Source organism: Tupaia chinensis, unplaced genomic scaffold (assembly GCF_000334495.1).
Source record: "Tupaia chinensis unplaced genomic scaffold, TupChi_1.0 Scaffold000540_1, whole genome shotgun sequence".
Taxonomy (NCBI): domain Eukaryota; kingdom Metazoa; phylum Chordata; class Mammalia; order Scandentia; family Tupaiidae; genus Tupaia; species Tupaia belangeri.
In genome coordinates, this window is record NW_006160053.1 from 243,352 (window position 1) to 261,421 (window position 18,070).

General features: G+C 35.4%; 1 protein-coding gene across 1 annotated transcript in view; it reads right to left on the reverse strand.

The window, feature by feature from the left end:
- FOXP2 (forkhead box P2) overlaps positions 1-18,070 on the reverse strand; it is a 328,025-nt gene that overhangs the window by 55,949 nt on the left and 254,006 nt on the right. The window contains exons 7-11 of the mRNA XM_014591194.2: positions 17,949-18,061; positions 17,339-17,341; positions 15,954-16,119; positions 2,165-2,378; positions 374-478 (exon numbers count right to left, since the gene is read on the reverse strand). Of these exons, the coding sequence (XP_014446680.1) occupies positions 374-478; positions 2,165-2,378; positions 15,954-16,119; positions 17,339-17,341; positions 17,949-18,061 (601 nt within the window). The remainder of the gene's footprint in view (positions 1-373; positions 479-2,164; positions 2,379-15,953; positions 16,120-17,338; positions 17,342-17,948; positions 18,062-18,070) is intronic.

Here is an 18,070-nt window from a genome sequence, read left to right on the forward strand (position 1 = left end):
TATATGTATATACATATATATATATGTATTAGTATATGTAAAACATATTTATATATATACTCACATATTACCTGAAATTATTAGTAGAATGTTGACATTTAAGAGAATCCTACCTTAGAAACATGCCTCTCAATGATTAGTGACAGCTATTAACACTAATGATTTATAAAAGATTTTCATGAACAGATGAAGGTGAAGTGTTCACCTTTATAACCTGACTTTAGTAATCCACTTGTTGGAACATGCAGAAAACTTACAGTATGACATATGAGGAACCTTTACTTCTCTTCTTCATCTTTTGTTTATTTACAATAATGTGCCTAAAACTCCCATATGGCTCACTCCCCTCTCCCCAAAAAAGTGGAAAACCTACTTTAAAAACTGTCCAAAATCTTCACAAATGCTTTCACAGCCTGGCCATTTGCAAACTCCATGGCCATAGAGAGTGTGAGAGGCCCCAGTCTCCTCATGTGACGAGCTGTAGCAAAAGAACACGACGTCAGATTCATCTCAAAAAGCCATAATCGTTGCAGGCTGCTAGCGCCTGTCAGGTTACGATCAGTGACAAACAGGTCAAAACAGGTCAATTCAGCTCAGAGCAGTCAGAAAAATTTAATCGTTCTATTGAATAGTTCAACTGCCAAGGCTAGATGATGTTCCAATTAGAGGAGAAATAGAGCCAAAGATGACTGTTAATAAAGGATGAAAAACTAGGAGGACTGTATAATATCATATGCTAATCCTGCCATATGACCTTAATGTAACATTTTACCTCCAAATAAAAAAATATACATTCATATGTGGTCAAGTGGAAAAAAAATGTATTTTTAAGAAAATAATAGGACAGTCAACATAAGATTTTTGAAATGCTCTTTTTAAAGAAGATAGGGACCTTCAGGATAATTTAAAGTGTTTAATATTTATGTTTGATGCAAATATATTTCTACTAGTTACAACTGAGTTAAAAATTCTACTTTGGGAGAGTATTCATTAGCTATATCATCATACAATTATCAAAGAATTTCAATAAGTTTAGTATTACATAAGATAGTAGGATCCTAGAGAAATCAAGGTACGAAATATATAATCATCAAATTAATCTCAGTTAAAACAACATTGTGAATGCATTCCGAGGCATGCCATTTTAATAATAATAAAAGTTAACAAAATTTTTTCTATTCAAGTCAATTGAAGTCCGGAAGCACCACCAAATTATAGCATTTTATTTAAAGCTGTACTATAATTAAATACATGTTTTTTTTTTTTAAACTATTGGTTTATGGCAAAGAACTGTGGCATCTATCAATCCACTACACTTACAGTTGAATTTTGGAGCTATATATAATATGAGCCTAAGCCACTTTGATAAACTCAACACTTACATTTCTCATTTCAAAAAGAGATCTTTTAATTAGAACAATATTTTACCTTGTATACTTTATCCAAATTACTTTAAAAGGCTTGACTAGATTATTATTCAGCAATATGCCTGAATAAGTGGAACTAAACACACTAAAGTACAGGGGTGCTCCTTTTACAAAGGAAGTTTCTAAAAACCTAAAATAAAACAGTTGAAAATTACCCAACAGAATGTATTTGACGTTGGAAACTGAAGACAAAGCATTTTTCTTTATAATTTTTAGTCAAAATAATTCAGAAATCACAAATAAAAGTTTATATATTTACAAGTTCCATCATGCTACAACCATAGAAAAGGCCAATCAAGTTTCCTAGCTTCTAGGTTATCATACCTGTGTTTAGAGATATATGTTTACCTAGTTTCTAATTTCTAAGCTTATGTTTAAAACATTTGCATTTTAATTACTTGAAATAAAAAACTGTTTTTAATATGAAAAATGATAAAATGTTCTCATAATAATGTTCTCAGATAAATCACAAGAGTTTACTCATAAAACATATTGACACAGTTATCCACATGCACTTACACATAAATAAACTTTAGGCAAACTCCCCAACTCTATCCATCCAACTGTTGATGTTTGAACTGCTTTTTTGATAATGAAACAATATGTATGATATAAATAATCTAAAGATTTCTATTTAATATTTTGTTCTAAGTACAAATTAGTATTTTTTTGTTTTCTCCGTCGTGAATATAACATCTGGTGGTAGATAATGATGGAAGCAAGCGCATGAGATTTACCTGTCTCGCCTTGCATTTAGAACTGAAGACTGTCCATTCACTATGGAATGATGAGTTATTGGTGGTGATGCTTTGGAAGTGGTGGAGGAGGTAGTCGAGGAGGAATTGTTAGTAGTGAGGTCTAGCCCTCCATGTTTAATGCCATTGTCTTCCATACTGTGAACTCCAGTCACTTCTTTCCATAACTGCTGGATCTCAGCAGGACTTAAGCCAGCTATAAAATAAAAAAAAGCCCCACTAACATAACTTGGTAAAGTTCAAATAATGAGCTTTGTATCATTGATGGATTGGTGCCAATATCGAATGTGATGTTATTAGCATTGATTAATAAACAATTAAAAATCTCTTTTGCATCAGCATCATAACTTTTGCTCTTGGATAATCAATTATTTGCAAAGACTACCCAATTGGGAATAGTACTGGGGATAACAGTATTGGGAATAATATCTAGGGTTAATAGGAGAAAAACCTACAAGATTCATTTAAAAAATAATTATTAAATTTCCTTTATAAAGCTGTTTTTAAAATTTTTGTATTTAACCATTTGTTTGATTTTTAGTTTTGCTATAGGGCAGGTGCACTCACCATAAAGAAACAGAGAGAAATAAAGAGAAACAAAGTGAGAAATCACTCTCAGGGCAGATGGTCACACTACTGCCTTTTCCTCTAGTTTCCTCTCACAAGTTTGGGTACACACACATATGCACCCAGTGTGATTTTCAAGCTGCTGTGTCTGGGACACGAACTGCACTGTTGGTCATGTGAGGTATAGCGCCTTTACTTCCTTGCCACCTACCAGCCCACATATTCAATTCTTTTTAGAGAGATTTTGTTTTCGTTTGTTTTTGTATTTTTGTTTATTTGCTATATGGTGTGTACCCTCACCAGAGAGAGAGAGACAGAAAGTGAGAAATCACTCCCCCCATGAAGGGACGATCATGTTGCAATCCTTTCTCCCTCATCCTCCTCTCAGGATTTTGGGCACACAAGCACACGCTCCCAGAGTTTTAAGCCATTGGATCTGGGACACAAACCACGGTCTACTACATGGGAGTCCAGCAACTTAACCATTACACCACTTGCTGGTCCCCCCAACTGTTTAATTTTTTATGAGAAGTTTTGCTTATCACTAGTATTAAATTTTTATCATAAGGAATTGAAAAGAATAATTTTAGAAATAACACAAATCAAAAGAAATGAAAATAGAAAAATTAAGGAGGGAAAACAGAAAAGTCAGGGAAAAAAGGTAAACACTCAAAAGAAAACAGATTTGACAATTATCTGGTTATTTTGCTCTTTCTCAGGGAGGTTACCTAAGTAAATGAATTTCATTTTGGAATCCTGAATAAATCAACATGCTTACCTTCGTTGATCAATTAAGCAGACAATATATAAGCCTGTCCTTCATTTATAACTTGACTAAATCAACTACTCTTTTATTTATTTATTTATTTATTTATTTATACTTTTTAAAAATTATGGTGCATGTGTCCCCATGCAAGAAAGAGTGAGAGAAAAAAAGAGAGAGGGACACCCTTGACAGGGTCACATCACACAACAATCCCCCTTCCCTAGTCCTCTAGCATCTCACAATCTTGGGTGCCTGAGTGCACACCCATTGTGTTTTCAGGTAGACCCAGGGATCCGAAGCCACCCACAGGTGGCTTTCAGTACAGCAGTCCAGTATGCTACAGAGTGTGCTAATCATGCTGGGCACAGCACATTTTAAATAATTTCCTGATTCAGATTACACAAACTTATAGAATTTATGTAACAACATAGAAAAGTTAGGCATAATTTTTATTTTTTTAATTATAACTTTGGAGATATTGAGAGAATATTATTTTAAAAATAGTATTAAATGTGTACTGTACCTTCATATATTCTTTATATACATGAGGCTCTTTAATCCTCATTATAATCTAATAGAGTTTTTTTTTTTTTTTATTAATCAATTTTTGGGTAAAGTAACAGAGAGAGGTCCAGAAAGTTTCTAAGATCACAAAGCTTACATATGGTAATCCTGTGATTCAAGTCAAGGCAGTCTGACTTGAGTACCTTCACTCTTAAAGCAATATTTTAAAGTATTTTAAGTATTAAAACTATTAAGATATAGCCACAGTGGTACAAAGGTATCGCCACCACTTGGGAAGCTGGAAGCCACAGGGAAGGCATGGGCTCAGGCCCCAAGGCAAATGGTATGGTTGTACACACTTGTAATCTGAGCTATTTGGGAAACTGGGACAGGAGGATCCCAACACAGAAAGACCCTGTCAAAAATACCTACTCTGTCCTTCTTCATTGCCCTTTCCCTTTCTCTCCCCGTCTATCTCATAAAAGAAAAAAAAATAAAACTATTGAATGAAAATGTACAAAGGAAAATTAAATTGTAATCATAACTGCTATCCTTTATTAAGCATTTACTATACTCTGGTACTTTCCCAAGTGCTTTATATTCCTAATCTCAGTTAACCTCACTTGAGGTTAGGAATAGGTCATATTATATCTACCAGGAGGCTCAGAAAAATTAAATCTGATGCCTTAAATCACTCAACTCATAATCAGTGAACAAAATTCAAACCCAATGCCCTGTAGCTCCAAACTCTGTGTTCTTCATTTCTATGTGCACCTGCAACTTATAATAATGGCAGTGCTACTCCATAACTAACACACGTCTGCAGTAGGTGCTTCAGTGATGCCGATCAGCCTAGAAAGTGTATAGGGAGGATGAACTGGAATAGTCAGGGGAGAGAGGAGGAGAAGGAGCCCCTTCACCTCCACCTACAGGTGGAAAAATGGCTGATCCAGACACAATGGTAAGCAGTTGTGGAGAGAAGAATGCTCATTGTTCCAAACTTAAGTTCTGGTCACATTATTCATTACAATGGTAACCTTAAATTGCTATTCTGTTCACAATTTCATTCAAGTAGCTTTATTGAAAGCTATCATTTTGGTGATTCTGGTTCCTTCAGATTGTAAGACAAAGCCTGAGGATAAAGCCAAAACTAGACAATTCAGGTTTCCAATGTTCTTAAAAATACTATTTTTTTTCCTATTAAAACAAAAAAGGTAGCTCTATACAAAACACATTTTTTTTCTGTCACATAGGAAATAATTTTCATATAAAGATCATTAACTATTGCTTTATTTTAGCTTTCACCTGGAATTCTGACTTCTAACCTTGATTGCCCATCTGAATGGGTATGTTAGGTGTCCTAAGAGGAAAACTGCATCAGCAGAGCCTTTCTTATGATGGCACCAATGTGCCTTCGGCACCATGCGCTAACCATCCCACCTGCTGCTGCTCTGCTCTGCTGTGTCCAGCCTGGACCACTGCTACGGCTGTCCAACTGTCTTCTTGCTTTCTCTTTACATTGAATAGGGTTTCTACTTATCTTTACACAGCAGCTAAAATTAGGTCATGTCACTTCCCAGGAGAAGCCTGCAAAGGCTTTCTAGAACACTTAGAAAAAATCAAAACAAACAAAAATCCCACTTGCCTTTCTCTTTGACCTCCCCTATCACACTATCACTATGCTTCAATCGTTGAGCTGCTGCTTCTCAAATGTATCAACCGTGTGCTCCTTTTTCACCTTTACTCTGGCTGTCCCCACAGCCTGGGCTACTCTAGTTGCAGATCTTCCCCTGGCTTCCTCCTTCCCTTCACTGAGATGAATGAAAGGTCCTCCCCTTCGAGAAGTCTTTGACTGTCCTATCAACCACTACCCCTCCCCACTTGGCATTCTAGAATTCCCTAACTCCTTACCCTACATTATGTATTTATTTTTAGCTGCCAGAGGGCAATGCACTCAGCAGAGAGAGGGAGAAGGCACCCTAAAAGCATGGTTATGCCGAAATCCCTTCTCTTTTATTTGTCCATCTTGTAAGGACGTTGGACACGCACATCCATGTGCTCCACATATTTTCCAAGCTATAGGGGTCAGAACTCAAACCATGATCAGCCATGTGGGATCCAGCTCCATTAACTACTAGGCCATGGGCTGGCATCTACTTTACTTTTCTTCAGAGTGTTTATCTGCTAAACTATTACATCTTTCTATCATCTATCTATATCTATCTATCATCTATCAATATATATCTGCCATCTATCTCCATCTCTACGGGATTTATTTATTTCCTGTTATCACCAGTCTCTCTCCACTACAATTTCAATGTTATAAGTGTAGGGATTTCTTATGTTACTAGTATATCCCTAGTGGCTAGAACAGTGTTGGGCATGTGCTCAATAAATATTTGTTGATTTCATTGATTATAACATAATTGTATCATTCTTGAAGACATGTTAGTTCCTGCATGGAAATTTCATGGCTCTTAAAGGGTATATGATTTACCAGCATTGCTACTATGTAAGACCAATGTCTAAAAAAATCACAAGTGGTACTGACTCCAACACCAACTGAGTAGCTAACAACATTTTATATCTTGTCTAAAGACTCTTAAATATTTTCATAGACTAAACCAGTTAACGATGTTATAAATAATTTATGTTGGATATTTTATTAATAATATAACTTGTTAATGTTAAGTATCCACTTACCTTCTAAAAGTAGATTTCCATGTAACTATTGATTTGTACTGAAAATTAGTGATATAGACATGCTAATACAATGATAAAGCAATGAATGCTAGGCACTTAGTAGGCACTCAACAAAGACTTGATGAATAAATATAACCTGTTCACTATGCAAATAATGGTTCTTCATTAAAAGCAGGAGGAAATGACTTTTAAATACTATAGTTAAGGGGCAGAGAATAAACTAGGTCAAAAAGAGATTCTTCATAGCAGCAGTGGTTCCCCAAAATGTCTTCATTTTAGACTCCCCTGGAGATATTTGTGAATCTCTAGGTCCCTGACTACAAGCCCAGACCAATGAAACTGAATACAATTCTAGTGGTAGAACACAGATATCAGTAGTTTTGAAGCTTCGCAGATAACTTCAATGTGTAGATAACTTTCTGGGGAAGGTTTTTTTAAAGAAAACTTACCTTATTCCCAAGACAAAGTTTTCACATCTAAAAATGTCTTAGCTCTTTTCTATGCATACAAAACTATTTATGAATATGAAACGAGTATCAATTTCATACAATTTTGAAAATTTTATGAGTTTTGAAGCCTTGATGGTTTGCAAGAATTCACTTAGGTTATTTTTCAGGTAGTAATTTAGCAAGTTCAGCATTTCCTACATAGTGTTCTGCTGAAAAGTACTCTCACAAATGTTAACTGAATAGGTTGTGGTCTCTATCTCAGAGATCCATGATTCAAGTAAAACAATTTTGAGACATCTAGTAACAAAGAAAACGTGTATCTCTTCTCTCCATTCAGTGTTTCACAAATACATCTGAGGGGGAAAAATCAATCTTTTTATCGATATAGTAATAATTGCAATAATTTATATAACCCTTACATACCAGGCATAGGTTTAAGATTCACTAATTGAATTAGCCTTCTCTTAATTATAGGCTTTCTACCTGACATGGCCATATAACCTTCCTTAAGTCTTCCACGTTCAAAATTAAGTGTTGAATATAAAATTCACTCTCCTCCAACACCAACTCTACTTCTCTTACAGATTTCTTCCTCTCTGCTTTATTTAACAGATACTTATATGAAGAGACTTTAAAAAGTTAATAGAAAACATGGAATTAAAATGTGAATTTAGGACCAGCTGGCAGCATGATGGTTAAGGTGGCTGGATCCCACCAACTCTGTGGTTCAAGCCCTGAGTATGGTAGCATGAAAAACACACTGAAAATGTGTGCATGTGTGCTCAAAATCCAGAAAGGAGAGAGAAATGGGGGAGAAGGGATTGAGGCACAACCATCTCCTGGGGGAGAGCTGAATCACTTTCCTTCCCTCAATCTCTGTCTCCTTCCTGTGAGCATACCTAACCTCTAACAAATTTAAAAAAAAAGGGGGGGGGGCAAATCTATTTCAATACCAAAAAAAGATGAAATTCAAAAATAGTTTTTTTTTATAATACTAATTTTCCATTAGTATTTTTGGAGACCCTTATACAATGCTTCTGAGATGCCAGACACTGCTCTAAGTGCTTCTCACATATTAAACTAGTCTAATAGGCAACATCATTATTATTATTTTTGTTATTACTATTACTACTACTATTATCCCCTTTTTAGAGTTGAGGGCTGGAACCTAAGGCACACTAATTATTGTGCTCCAGAGCTGGTAGGTAGCAAATCATCCTCCCATTTTCAGGTCACTATTCATATTTCCTCATTTTAAAACTCTTGGAACTGGCGGATGGCTAAATTTAGGTTACCTCACAGGACTCTCACCATGGTTCGAGTCTCGAACCCAGTGGGTTAAAACTCACGCTGGGAGTGTGTGTGCCTCCCAACATCCTAAGAGGAGAATGAGGTGAGTTCTCACTTTCTGCCTCTCTCTGTCTCTTCAACAAGCACATGCACCCTATAGCAAAAATCTCTTTCTCTTTCTTAAAACAAAACAAAACAAAACAAAAAACCAACAAAGTAACTCCTTCCTTAGCCACCTATCTAAAAGTTCCATTCCTCCTATTTCCTTTTATTGCTTTTTTTTTTTCCCTAGTACTTGCCTTTATTTTTTTCCTTGGCCCTCACCAGCATATATTTCACTTTATTTACTGTCTGTCTTCTACACTAAAATGTTTATTTTATGATGATAGGAATTTTTGTCTGTTTTCTTCACTTCTATGTCCCCAGTGGCTACAAGGGTGTCTGCAGTAAGGGAAGGCTTGATGAATATTACTAGAAAGAGTTTTTCAGTTTGGCTGGAATACAGTGTGCTGGTAAACAGACTATGGGAATCAGTGCACTAGGCCACTGACTGTAGAATAGCAGTCAACTTTTATCTTAAGATAATGCAGTATTGCCTAATATCATAACTATACACATACACACAAACACACACACACATATATATAATCCCAATGCCAAAATGTCTGATAATTATGTAATTTTAAATTTCCACAAAAACATTGAAAAACCATGTTATAAAAGCCAGGATGACTGGTTGCGCTTATTCTTATTTCTTTGCCAGTACTATGGAAAACCGATTACATTTTAAGACTGTCATTGTGGTGCAGGCTGTAGGGCACTGCTGCATGATTCTAGAGCGATGTGGGAAGGCCCTGGGCTTCATTCCTGGGTTGACCCAACCATGTGGGGTGTGCCTGACATCCTGTCTGGCTGGAAGGCTACATATAGGGTGAACATGACACGACAAGACTTGTCGAGGGTCGACCCCTCTCTCTCTCTCTCGGTTCTTTCTTTCAAAAAATAAACTTACTTTTTTCATTGGACATGAGTGAGCCAAGAATAGATCCTTATCGAAACTGCACATTATACCATAGGTAGAGTGATTTAATAGTCATTCTTTAATTCTGCATTCAGGATTTGTGAAGTAAACAAAGTGTCAAGGACTGTGCTAAAAATTAATTAAAATTTGATAATTCACATCTATTAGTTCATCAGAAAAGTCATGAAGTATTTACCTATGTTTTTCTTTGCAAAAATATGTCCTAACTTCCTGAAAACCCAATAGATTATCTATCCCTGGGGTACATAAAATTTAAAAACTTCAATAGCTTTACCTATTAGTAAAAATTACATGAGCAGCTTTTTCTTACTAAAAAAAGAAATTCCTTGAATGTCTTTCTTTTCTTATGTCTAATAATTCCTTTTTTAAATGTTTAATACATAGTTTGTGTACATTATGAGGTAAAGTAAGTCTACTGTGAATTTTTAATTAACTTCTTTAATGGCACTTTGCTTATTCCACTTTATAATTAAAAGTAATAAAAATAAATTTAGTAGAAGTTTCATATCATATACAAGTTGTTAATCCAAGTTGATTTCAAAACTTTAATTTGAATTATTGGGACATTATTATGTACGTTTCACATTTCATCTTAAATTTTACATGTTGAAAAATCGGTTTACACACATTGCCCGGGAGTCAAATCCCAGAGAAGGTACACAGTCCCTCCCAGCCCCGTCTTCTGGGTCTCCAGTCTTCCTCTCCAGAGGACAGTGCTGTTTCTGGAGAATCCTTCAGAGATCTACGTGTTCATTTATACTTTGCAAACCCAAGGTGGTAATGATTTATATTTGACTAGAGGTGTACTATTACCTTTAAAGGTGCAATGCCTGACTTTAAAATGTGCATCTAATGCAGGATGCATCAAATACGTGTATGTTCCAATGCCAACTCACAATGGGTGACAACAGGTGTTAGGCTGAAACCGAAACCAAAGACCAAATATTCCCCAAGAAGGAACTTCTGGGGTCCAGGAATATATCTGATAGAAAAAAACACCTTTTTACTACAATTTTACTACTAGGTTTTTATAGGCTAAATTTTTTAAATTTGATATTCAATTACAAAAAAATATTTTTTCAGTTTTCTTCATCATGAAATTTTAATACTGATGCTAAAAGTTGATGTTCTGCTTCCTCTCAAGACATAAAGAACGGCAAATAAGCCCACCTGTGTAGGCAGTAGGGGCTTGGCTGAGCAATGCTGGAATTGTAGGAAAGCTAAGGGTTTCAGTCCGGGGTCTGCCTCAGAATACTGGACCTGACTATATTCTTGGCTGGCTGCAGAGCTAGGGAGAGGATCACAGTTAGAATATCCTATCCAGACTACCTGGCTCTTTCTCTCACATAACTAAATGAACATTAAATAAATAAATAAATAAATACATAAAAAAGTATTGCCACATAGAATTTCTAAAAAAAAAAAAAGACTTATAAAACAAAATGGAATTAAATCCTTTTTCATGTTACACATGCTAGTTCACTAAGTAGTCTTACAATAATTAGAATTTAGAATGGATATCCTATATATGTTAAGATTGATCTATATCAAAAATATTTTCTCAAAACATAACTCAACACATCTAATATTTCTTTATGTATTTAGTTATTTAAAAGTTAGTTTTCATACATAAAGTTAATAATGACATTCACAGGAAACTATGCAGAGATTTTTTTTTTTCCTGAATAAATGGTCATTGAAACTCCAACTCACTGATGGAGTTTCAGCATATAAATTCCAAAGAGGATTTACCCTCTGAATTACAAACCAAAAACTTCCTGGTACTTGAAAGGAAATAATAAGATGGACAGAGTAATTCTGCATGATGTGCATTGGTCAGATTGCTGGTGCAGTTCCTGTGATTAGGTACAGTGGAGATCTATACAAGCACGTGATCACTCATTAAGAAAAGATGAAGGATGCCAGCAGCAGAGGTGAAGAAGCCTTTGACAATTTAGACTTCCATGCCAGAGACTGAAGTCAAAGTCAAAGAGCTACTTTTGGCTGAACACTAAAGCCAAAGATGATCTTTTGGCATATTCCTAATTCTGCACAAAGAACATTTTTATATATTATTTCACAAGATTTCATTTTCTTTCGTATTCAACAGTTCTGTGACACCAAGTTCATCTAAATAGTTGTACAAGGCAAGAATTCAATATAATGTTGTCTGATAGCTAGCATTCTCTGGTCTTTCAGATTGGTAATGGCATCTTATAATTTAAACAACTTTTACAGGGCCTACTCTATAGCTCAGTAGTTAACCTTTGTGCCTAGAGAGCTTAGATCTCACATGACTGATCACAGTTCAAATCCAAGTCTGGCAGCTTGATAAACACGTGGACATGTGTATGGATGTCCAAAATCTTGATGATGGGGAAATGGAGAAAAAAAGATTGCAGGGTAACCATGCCTTATTGGAGAGGGCTTTCTCCCTCTGCCTCCATGGGAAACACTTGTACTTTCTGGCAGTAAAACAAAAATAATAAATAACTTACAAATTCAAAGATATGTAACAACATCTATGAGAGACCTTCAGAAAATTCATGAAAAAATATGTAAAAAGTTGGAGTAAAATAAAATTTTTGCAACATATATGAGAGACCTTCAGAAAATTCATGAAAAAATGTGTATTATGAAAACATTTCTTTTGATGTCAAATATTTTTGCATTGAAATAAACTTATATGTTTTTCCATTTTTCCATGCACTTTCTAAACTCCCTTGTATTTTAGTCTATGTAGCTATAGTAAAGCTGTGACTATACTTTACACTGGGAAAGACAGACTTTGATCTGACATCAAAAACATCAAATTATAAAGTACCATGCACAATTTCCTATTTCCTAACCAACAGACAATGGTACTGAGTCATTAAATTTTGTCACTAATTACAGTTACAAATTAATATATAAGCTACACTATCTGTAAATGAAATATCTTTTATCAGTATATTATTCAGATTGGTTTACAAATTCATTATTTTTATTTGACTTATATATACCAACTGTCACTCAATTTAAAAACCACATATATGTACCCAGAGATAATAGTTTAATTGACTATTTTACATTTATATATATGTACTAAGAGATAATAGTTTAATTGACTATTTTACATTAAAATATCTAATTACAGTAATGTATGATGACATTAAATGCTTACTATTTAAAATATAAAAATATGTTACATAACTTTAGGGAAAATGTCACTCTATCAAAATTTATATAATTATTATAATTCAGTTATTTTTATCTGATGTTTATATACATATTTCCATACAGTTTGAAGAAGTTATAACTTTAGAAGTAGCCTGAAGAAGTTGTGTTAAATCACAGGAATACATAAATATAGCATATTTGTGGCTAGCTGGTGGCATAATGTTTAATGTGCTGGACTCCCACATGGCTGATCACAATTCGAGTCTTGGATCTGGTGGCTTGAAACTCACACCAGATATGTTGTGTGTATGCATGCCCAAAATCCCAGGAGGAGAATGGAAGAGAAGAAAAGAAATCATGATCATCCCCTCTGGGGGTGATTCCTCACTTTCTTCCTCCTCCCCCCCCTTCTCTGGTGAGTGAACATACCCTATAGCAAAAATCTCTCTCTCAAAAAAATAATAATAAGGCATATTTTAAAAGACTCAATGAGAACATCACCCATCACTGAAAATTATTCCTATTTGGTTTTCATACGGCTATTTTTTGTGGCTAAAGAATTGGCCCATCATAACTTGGTGGAAATTGAACTGGGAAACTGATGATAAAAGTTTTCAAATTTCTTTTACCTGAAATAACCAGAAACTAGGACAGAAATGATTTAGGGCTTACATTATGCAACCATTGCTTTTTTTTTTTTTTCCCCAGTCTACTCCTAGATTCCAACATAGCTGGTATCTTTGACACCCTCTGCCTGTGTGGGAATGATAGCTTTCCCCGATGATACTTTACACACTTAATCATCTAAATAGTGAAATATATGATGATGGATCCAGTTTGTGTAGCTTACATGGCACCAACAAGACTATGGTCAGTGAGCCAACTACTTTTCTTTTTTTTTTTTTTAAGTTTATTTATTTCTTCCATGAGACGGAAGAGAAAATAAGGAGAAACAGACAGACAGACAGACCCCAACAGAGGCTCAACACTGCAATCCACTCTCAGCCTCAGCCAGGCCCTGAATACAGGAGTCATGGCCCGGAAACATCATGCACGGTCAGCCTCGCAGAGCACTGCATTTTACGGCCGTGCCACTGTCTGGCTCCTCAACTATATTAGTGGTCCTATGCTTATCCAGGTGGATTGTTTTCGTCTTGGTTAATAAAAACATGCTTCTCCTTTTTTGTTTAAAATATAAATCTTTTGCTCAAACCCAGATGTTTTTAGATTTACCTTTTATTTTCCTAAATGTTCTCCATCATAAACATTTGCTCTCTTATGGAGAATAAAGATAGAAAAAAATAGGGAGAATAAGGAAAAGATAATTCCATCATTTGAAAGCTCAGAAATTTAAAAAAAAAGGTTTCAAAACCATTAGAATGGCTATATCATAGTAAGTTCCATTGTTTGATGAGATACTTTATGCTTGTTTTAAAAGAATATTGTGGAGCAAATACACTTTGAATAAGTTACGATGTATTGCTCTGTCACTTATTTTAAGCTTTCTTGATATCTTCATATGAATGGTTTTATTTAAGTAAGATTGTGGTAGATCATGCTTTCCTATTGGTGATATTCTCCTATCATTATACCCTACGATCAGATTTTTATTTAAATTTTACCTAAAAAAAACTATCAGAAAAATGTATTGTTTCTATTTTAATGTAGTTCCTATCAAAGAAGTCTACGTAAGGAAATTTCTTTATGTGACTAGAACATGCATTTCTGTGATGACATTATGGTCTATTTGAGTTCTCTCTGTTATAACTCAGAAAAATTCATTTACTGCATTTTTCTTTTGCTATTTAAACTTTATCTTTCTTTATTTCCTTGAAGTGCTTCAGTCAGGTGAATTAGAAGACTGGAAGTCAAATGAAAGGGGAAAATCTGGGAAAAATAAACCAAGAAGACATTAATTTGATAAATACAAAAAGAAAACAATGATTAATGCATTTTAAAGATTGTTTTTTATTTGTTTAATTTTAATTTTTATATTTTTACTTCTTTATTTTCTTCAGTGTCATCTATAAGTTCAGCAGATTGTACTGTAAATGCCACTACAATGTGAATTCCTTATGAAAAATATAATTAACCTAAAATAAACTTGATTCATGTTTGTTGCAGTAAAATTCAACTACAATTTAGAATATCCTTTCATGAAAATTAATGATAAATAAATTTAACTTGATTTTTTTTCTTTTGCTATGGGATGCTTGTGCTTGCTGGAGAGAGCCAGAGTGAAACGAAGAGGGCAAGTGAAAAATCACCTCCTGGGCTAGAATGGTCATGCCGCAATCCCTTCTTTTCCATTCTTCTCTGGGGATGTTAGACACACATGCACATGTGCCAGTGTGATTTTCTTTTCTTTTTTTAAAAAAATTATTTGTTTAATTTTGACCATTTTTATTATTATTATTTTAACTTGATCAGGGAGACAGATAGAGAGAGAGAGAGAGAGAGAGAGAAGGAAAGTGAGAAAGCAGCTGCTTTTTCCAGGACTAGAAACGCAGTCAGCCATGTGGGAGTCCAACGCCTCAACCACCATGCCTCCTGCTGGCCCCCTTTAATTGAGAATTTAAGCACAATTATTGGTTACTACTATGTTTCTGTTTCTTTTTCTTAACTTTCTCAAAACATGAAAGTCATGCATAGATACAATGGTAGTATCAGAGCATATCTAAAGTTTTCTTACAGAAAATAACAATACAATTGGCATTTTTTTAAACTATAATTTATAATATATGCATAGAAAATGCCATTTTAAAGAAAAATAGGATCAGTATGGTCCTATGACATAGAATGGATTCCAAAAAGCACAGTATGGAATGTACCCATACAGAATTACAGAATCTTCTCTGTTACATGCTTTGATTTCAGGGCAAAGTTGAGCAACTTTAATCTGTCTTTATCAGTTGTCAACAAAACTTACACAGTAGCGCACATATGTTAAATGGAGTGCTGTCAGCCTTCCCAGTAAACCAGATCCATAGTGTATATTCAGTAGTGCTTGAATTGTGTTGCCCTTGTAAATTATTTTCTGCCTATAAGACTAACAAATACACATTTAATATCTAATAAGACACTTGAAAGCAGCTTTACTGCACACTTGAAAGCAGTGTGTAGTAAAATTTCTGAGCCTCAAGAAAATGGATCATGCAACCATGCTAACAATCATGTTTTAATAATAAACCTGAGGTGATAAAAACAAAATTTCTCAAGGTATAAGGTAGACAGGCCATAAAATGGTAGAACGTGTAAGAGTAGAAATGCAGAGTGCGATTTTGTATGTACCTTGAGGCAGCGATTGGACAGGAAGTGCCGCCTGGCCAGGTGGAATGGAGATGAGTCCCTGACGCTGAAGGCTGAGCAGATGCTGCTGCTGCTGGAGTTGTTGCATCTGGAGAAGCTGCTGCTGGAAGACAAGCTGCTGGGCGGCCAACTGCTGCTGCTGCTGCTGCTGGTGTCAGAAAACCCAAGCCAGTAAACAGCAAAGAACTTGATCTACACAACAGCTCTCATACAGAAAAATGCACACTCGTTTTATTTCCTGGGTGAGTTTTTTGGTCATCATATGGCTAAAGTTTAGAATGTGAACAAGTCTGGATTATCAACTGCTTTGTTTCAAATACTAAACAGCAGCAGAAAACCAAGGAACTACCATCAAAAGATGGCCAAAAGATATATAATTACAGTTAACAGAAGGAATAAATTTAAGAGATCTATTGTACAGCATGGACTATAGTTAATGATTTTATATATATACATATGTGTGTGTATATATATATATATATATACATATATTACTTGAAAAATACTCAGAGTGGATATTATATATTCACCAAAATAACCTCATATAGTTTATTTTAATTAGCTACATTTAACCATTCTCTAATGTACATACACTTCAAAACATTATGTTGGATGTGATAATTACGTACAATTGTATGCCATTTAAAAAATACATTTGAAAAACAAGAGTATGGAAAAGTTCTGGAGATAGTATGTAACAAAGGTTCAGTATTTTTTTTAAATCAGCTTATTGCAGATAATAATAAATTTATCCAGAGTAAAAGAATAATAGTTTATAGGAACAGTCAACTTCTACAACACTTCCCTTTTTTTTTTTCCAACTGAGTAAGTTTGACCTGCAGAAGTCCATGAACGTGGTCTCTAGTGATCTATTAGTAAACTGGGATGTAGCCTTCATAGGACAGGCCTGTTAGCTCTCTCTCTTCCTCTCCTCTTTTGTTGGAATATATTAAAGGCAGAATTATGTTCAAGGCAAAAAAAAAAAAAAAGTGGCCTTATTATAAGGAAAAGTATAACTTCCAATTTTGTGAGGCATTACAAGACAAACCATAGCTCTTTGGACTCGGGAGGGTATGAGATGGCAGTCACACTTCAGAGAAAGACAAGCTGCTGTGGAAGACCTTTCCTTTTTAGTTTGGGGAAAAGAGAAACTTCTGATGCGCTCACTGGAAAACAGACTGCATAATGGAGCAAGTCATGTGGATTGCCCAAAGCCTCCGGAGAAATAAGGGAGCAATTTCTATTCTGTAGTTGATGGCTGTCTGAAATTCTATTCACAAATCCAAACAGAAACAAAGCCTCAGGAGGTCAAAACTGTTTCCTGTACGTTTGCATAATGGGCAGCTTGAAGACAACGGCTCTGATACCTGCTGATCAATTTAACTACTTCAACATGTTTTGTTTGTATTATGTTTATATTTGATGCAGTTTGCTGACAAGTGCAAGCTAGGCCTGAGAAGCCAGCTTGTCAGTTTGATTTATGAGCATATCAAACTGTAACTTTCTACTCGCCACTCCAAACCTACAGTAGCAGTTCATTAATCAGGGGCCTGTGACTTTGAAATCTGTGCTCAACCAGTTTCTCCCCTAGTCTCCCCACCCCCCAACAATGGGCTGAATTTGCATGCATGTTCTCTGAGCTGTACCACTGAGAAAAATAAGGTTCTCTCACCAACTTAGAGTCTGAGTGAATACAAGATAATCAGTACTTTGTCCACCACACAGCTTGCTCTTTCTACGCTGTGATTCATTAGTGAACATTAGACAGCATTGGATTGCAACTCTCAAGTCCCATGCTACAAAAAAAGGAGAGCATGAGAGTTGTCCTGTCACTGCTATTAAGCTCAGTAAAAATATAGAATACTGCATCTTTGACAGCAAGAGCCTTGTTATAGGAAGATCTAAGACTATGCTTGCCTCTCAAAGCCCCTTCTCAACCTCAAACTATTATATATCAAGGAGATAACCAGATCCTACCTCTTTTGCTTGCTTGCCAGGGTGCTGCTGCTGCTGCTGCTGCTGTTGCTGCTGCTGCTGCTGCTGCGCGCCGGGGGCGGGCGTCCCCGGGGCCGTCTTCCGGCGGCGGGGGCCCGGGGGCG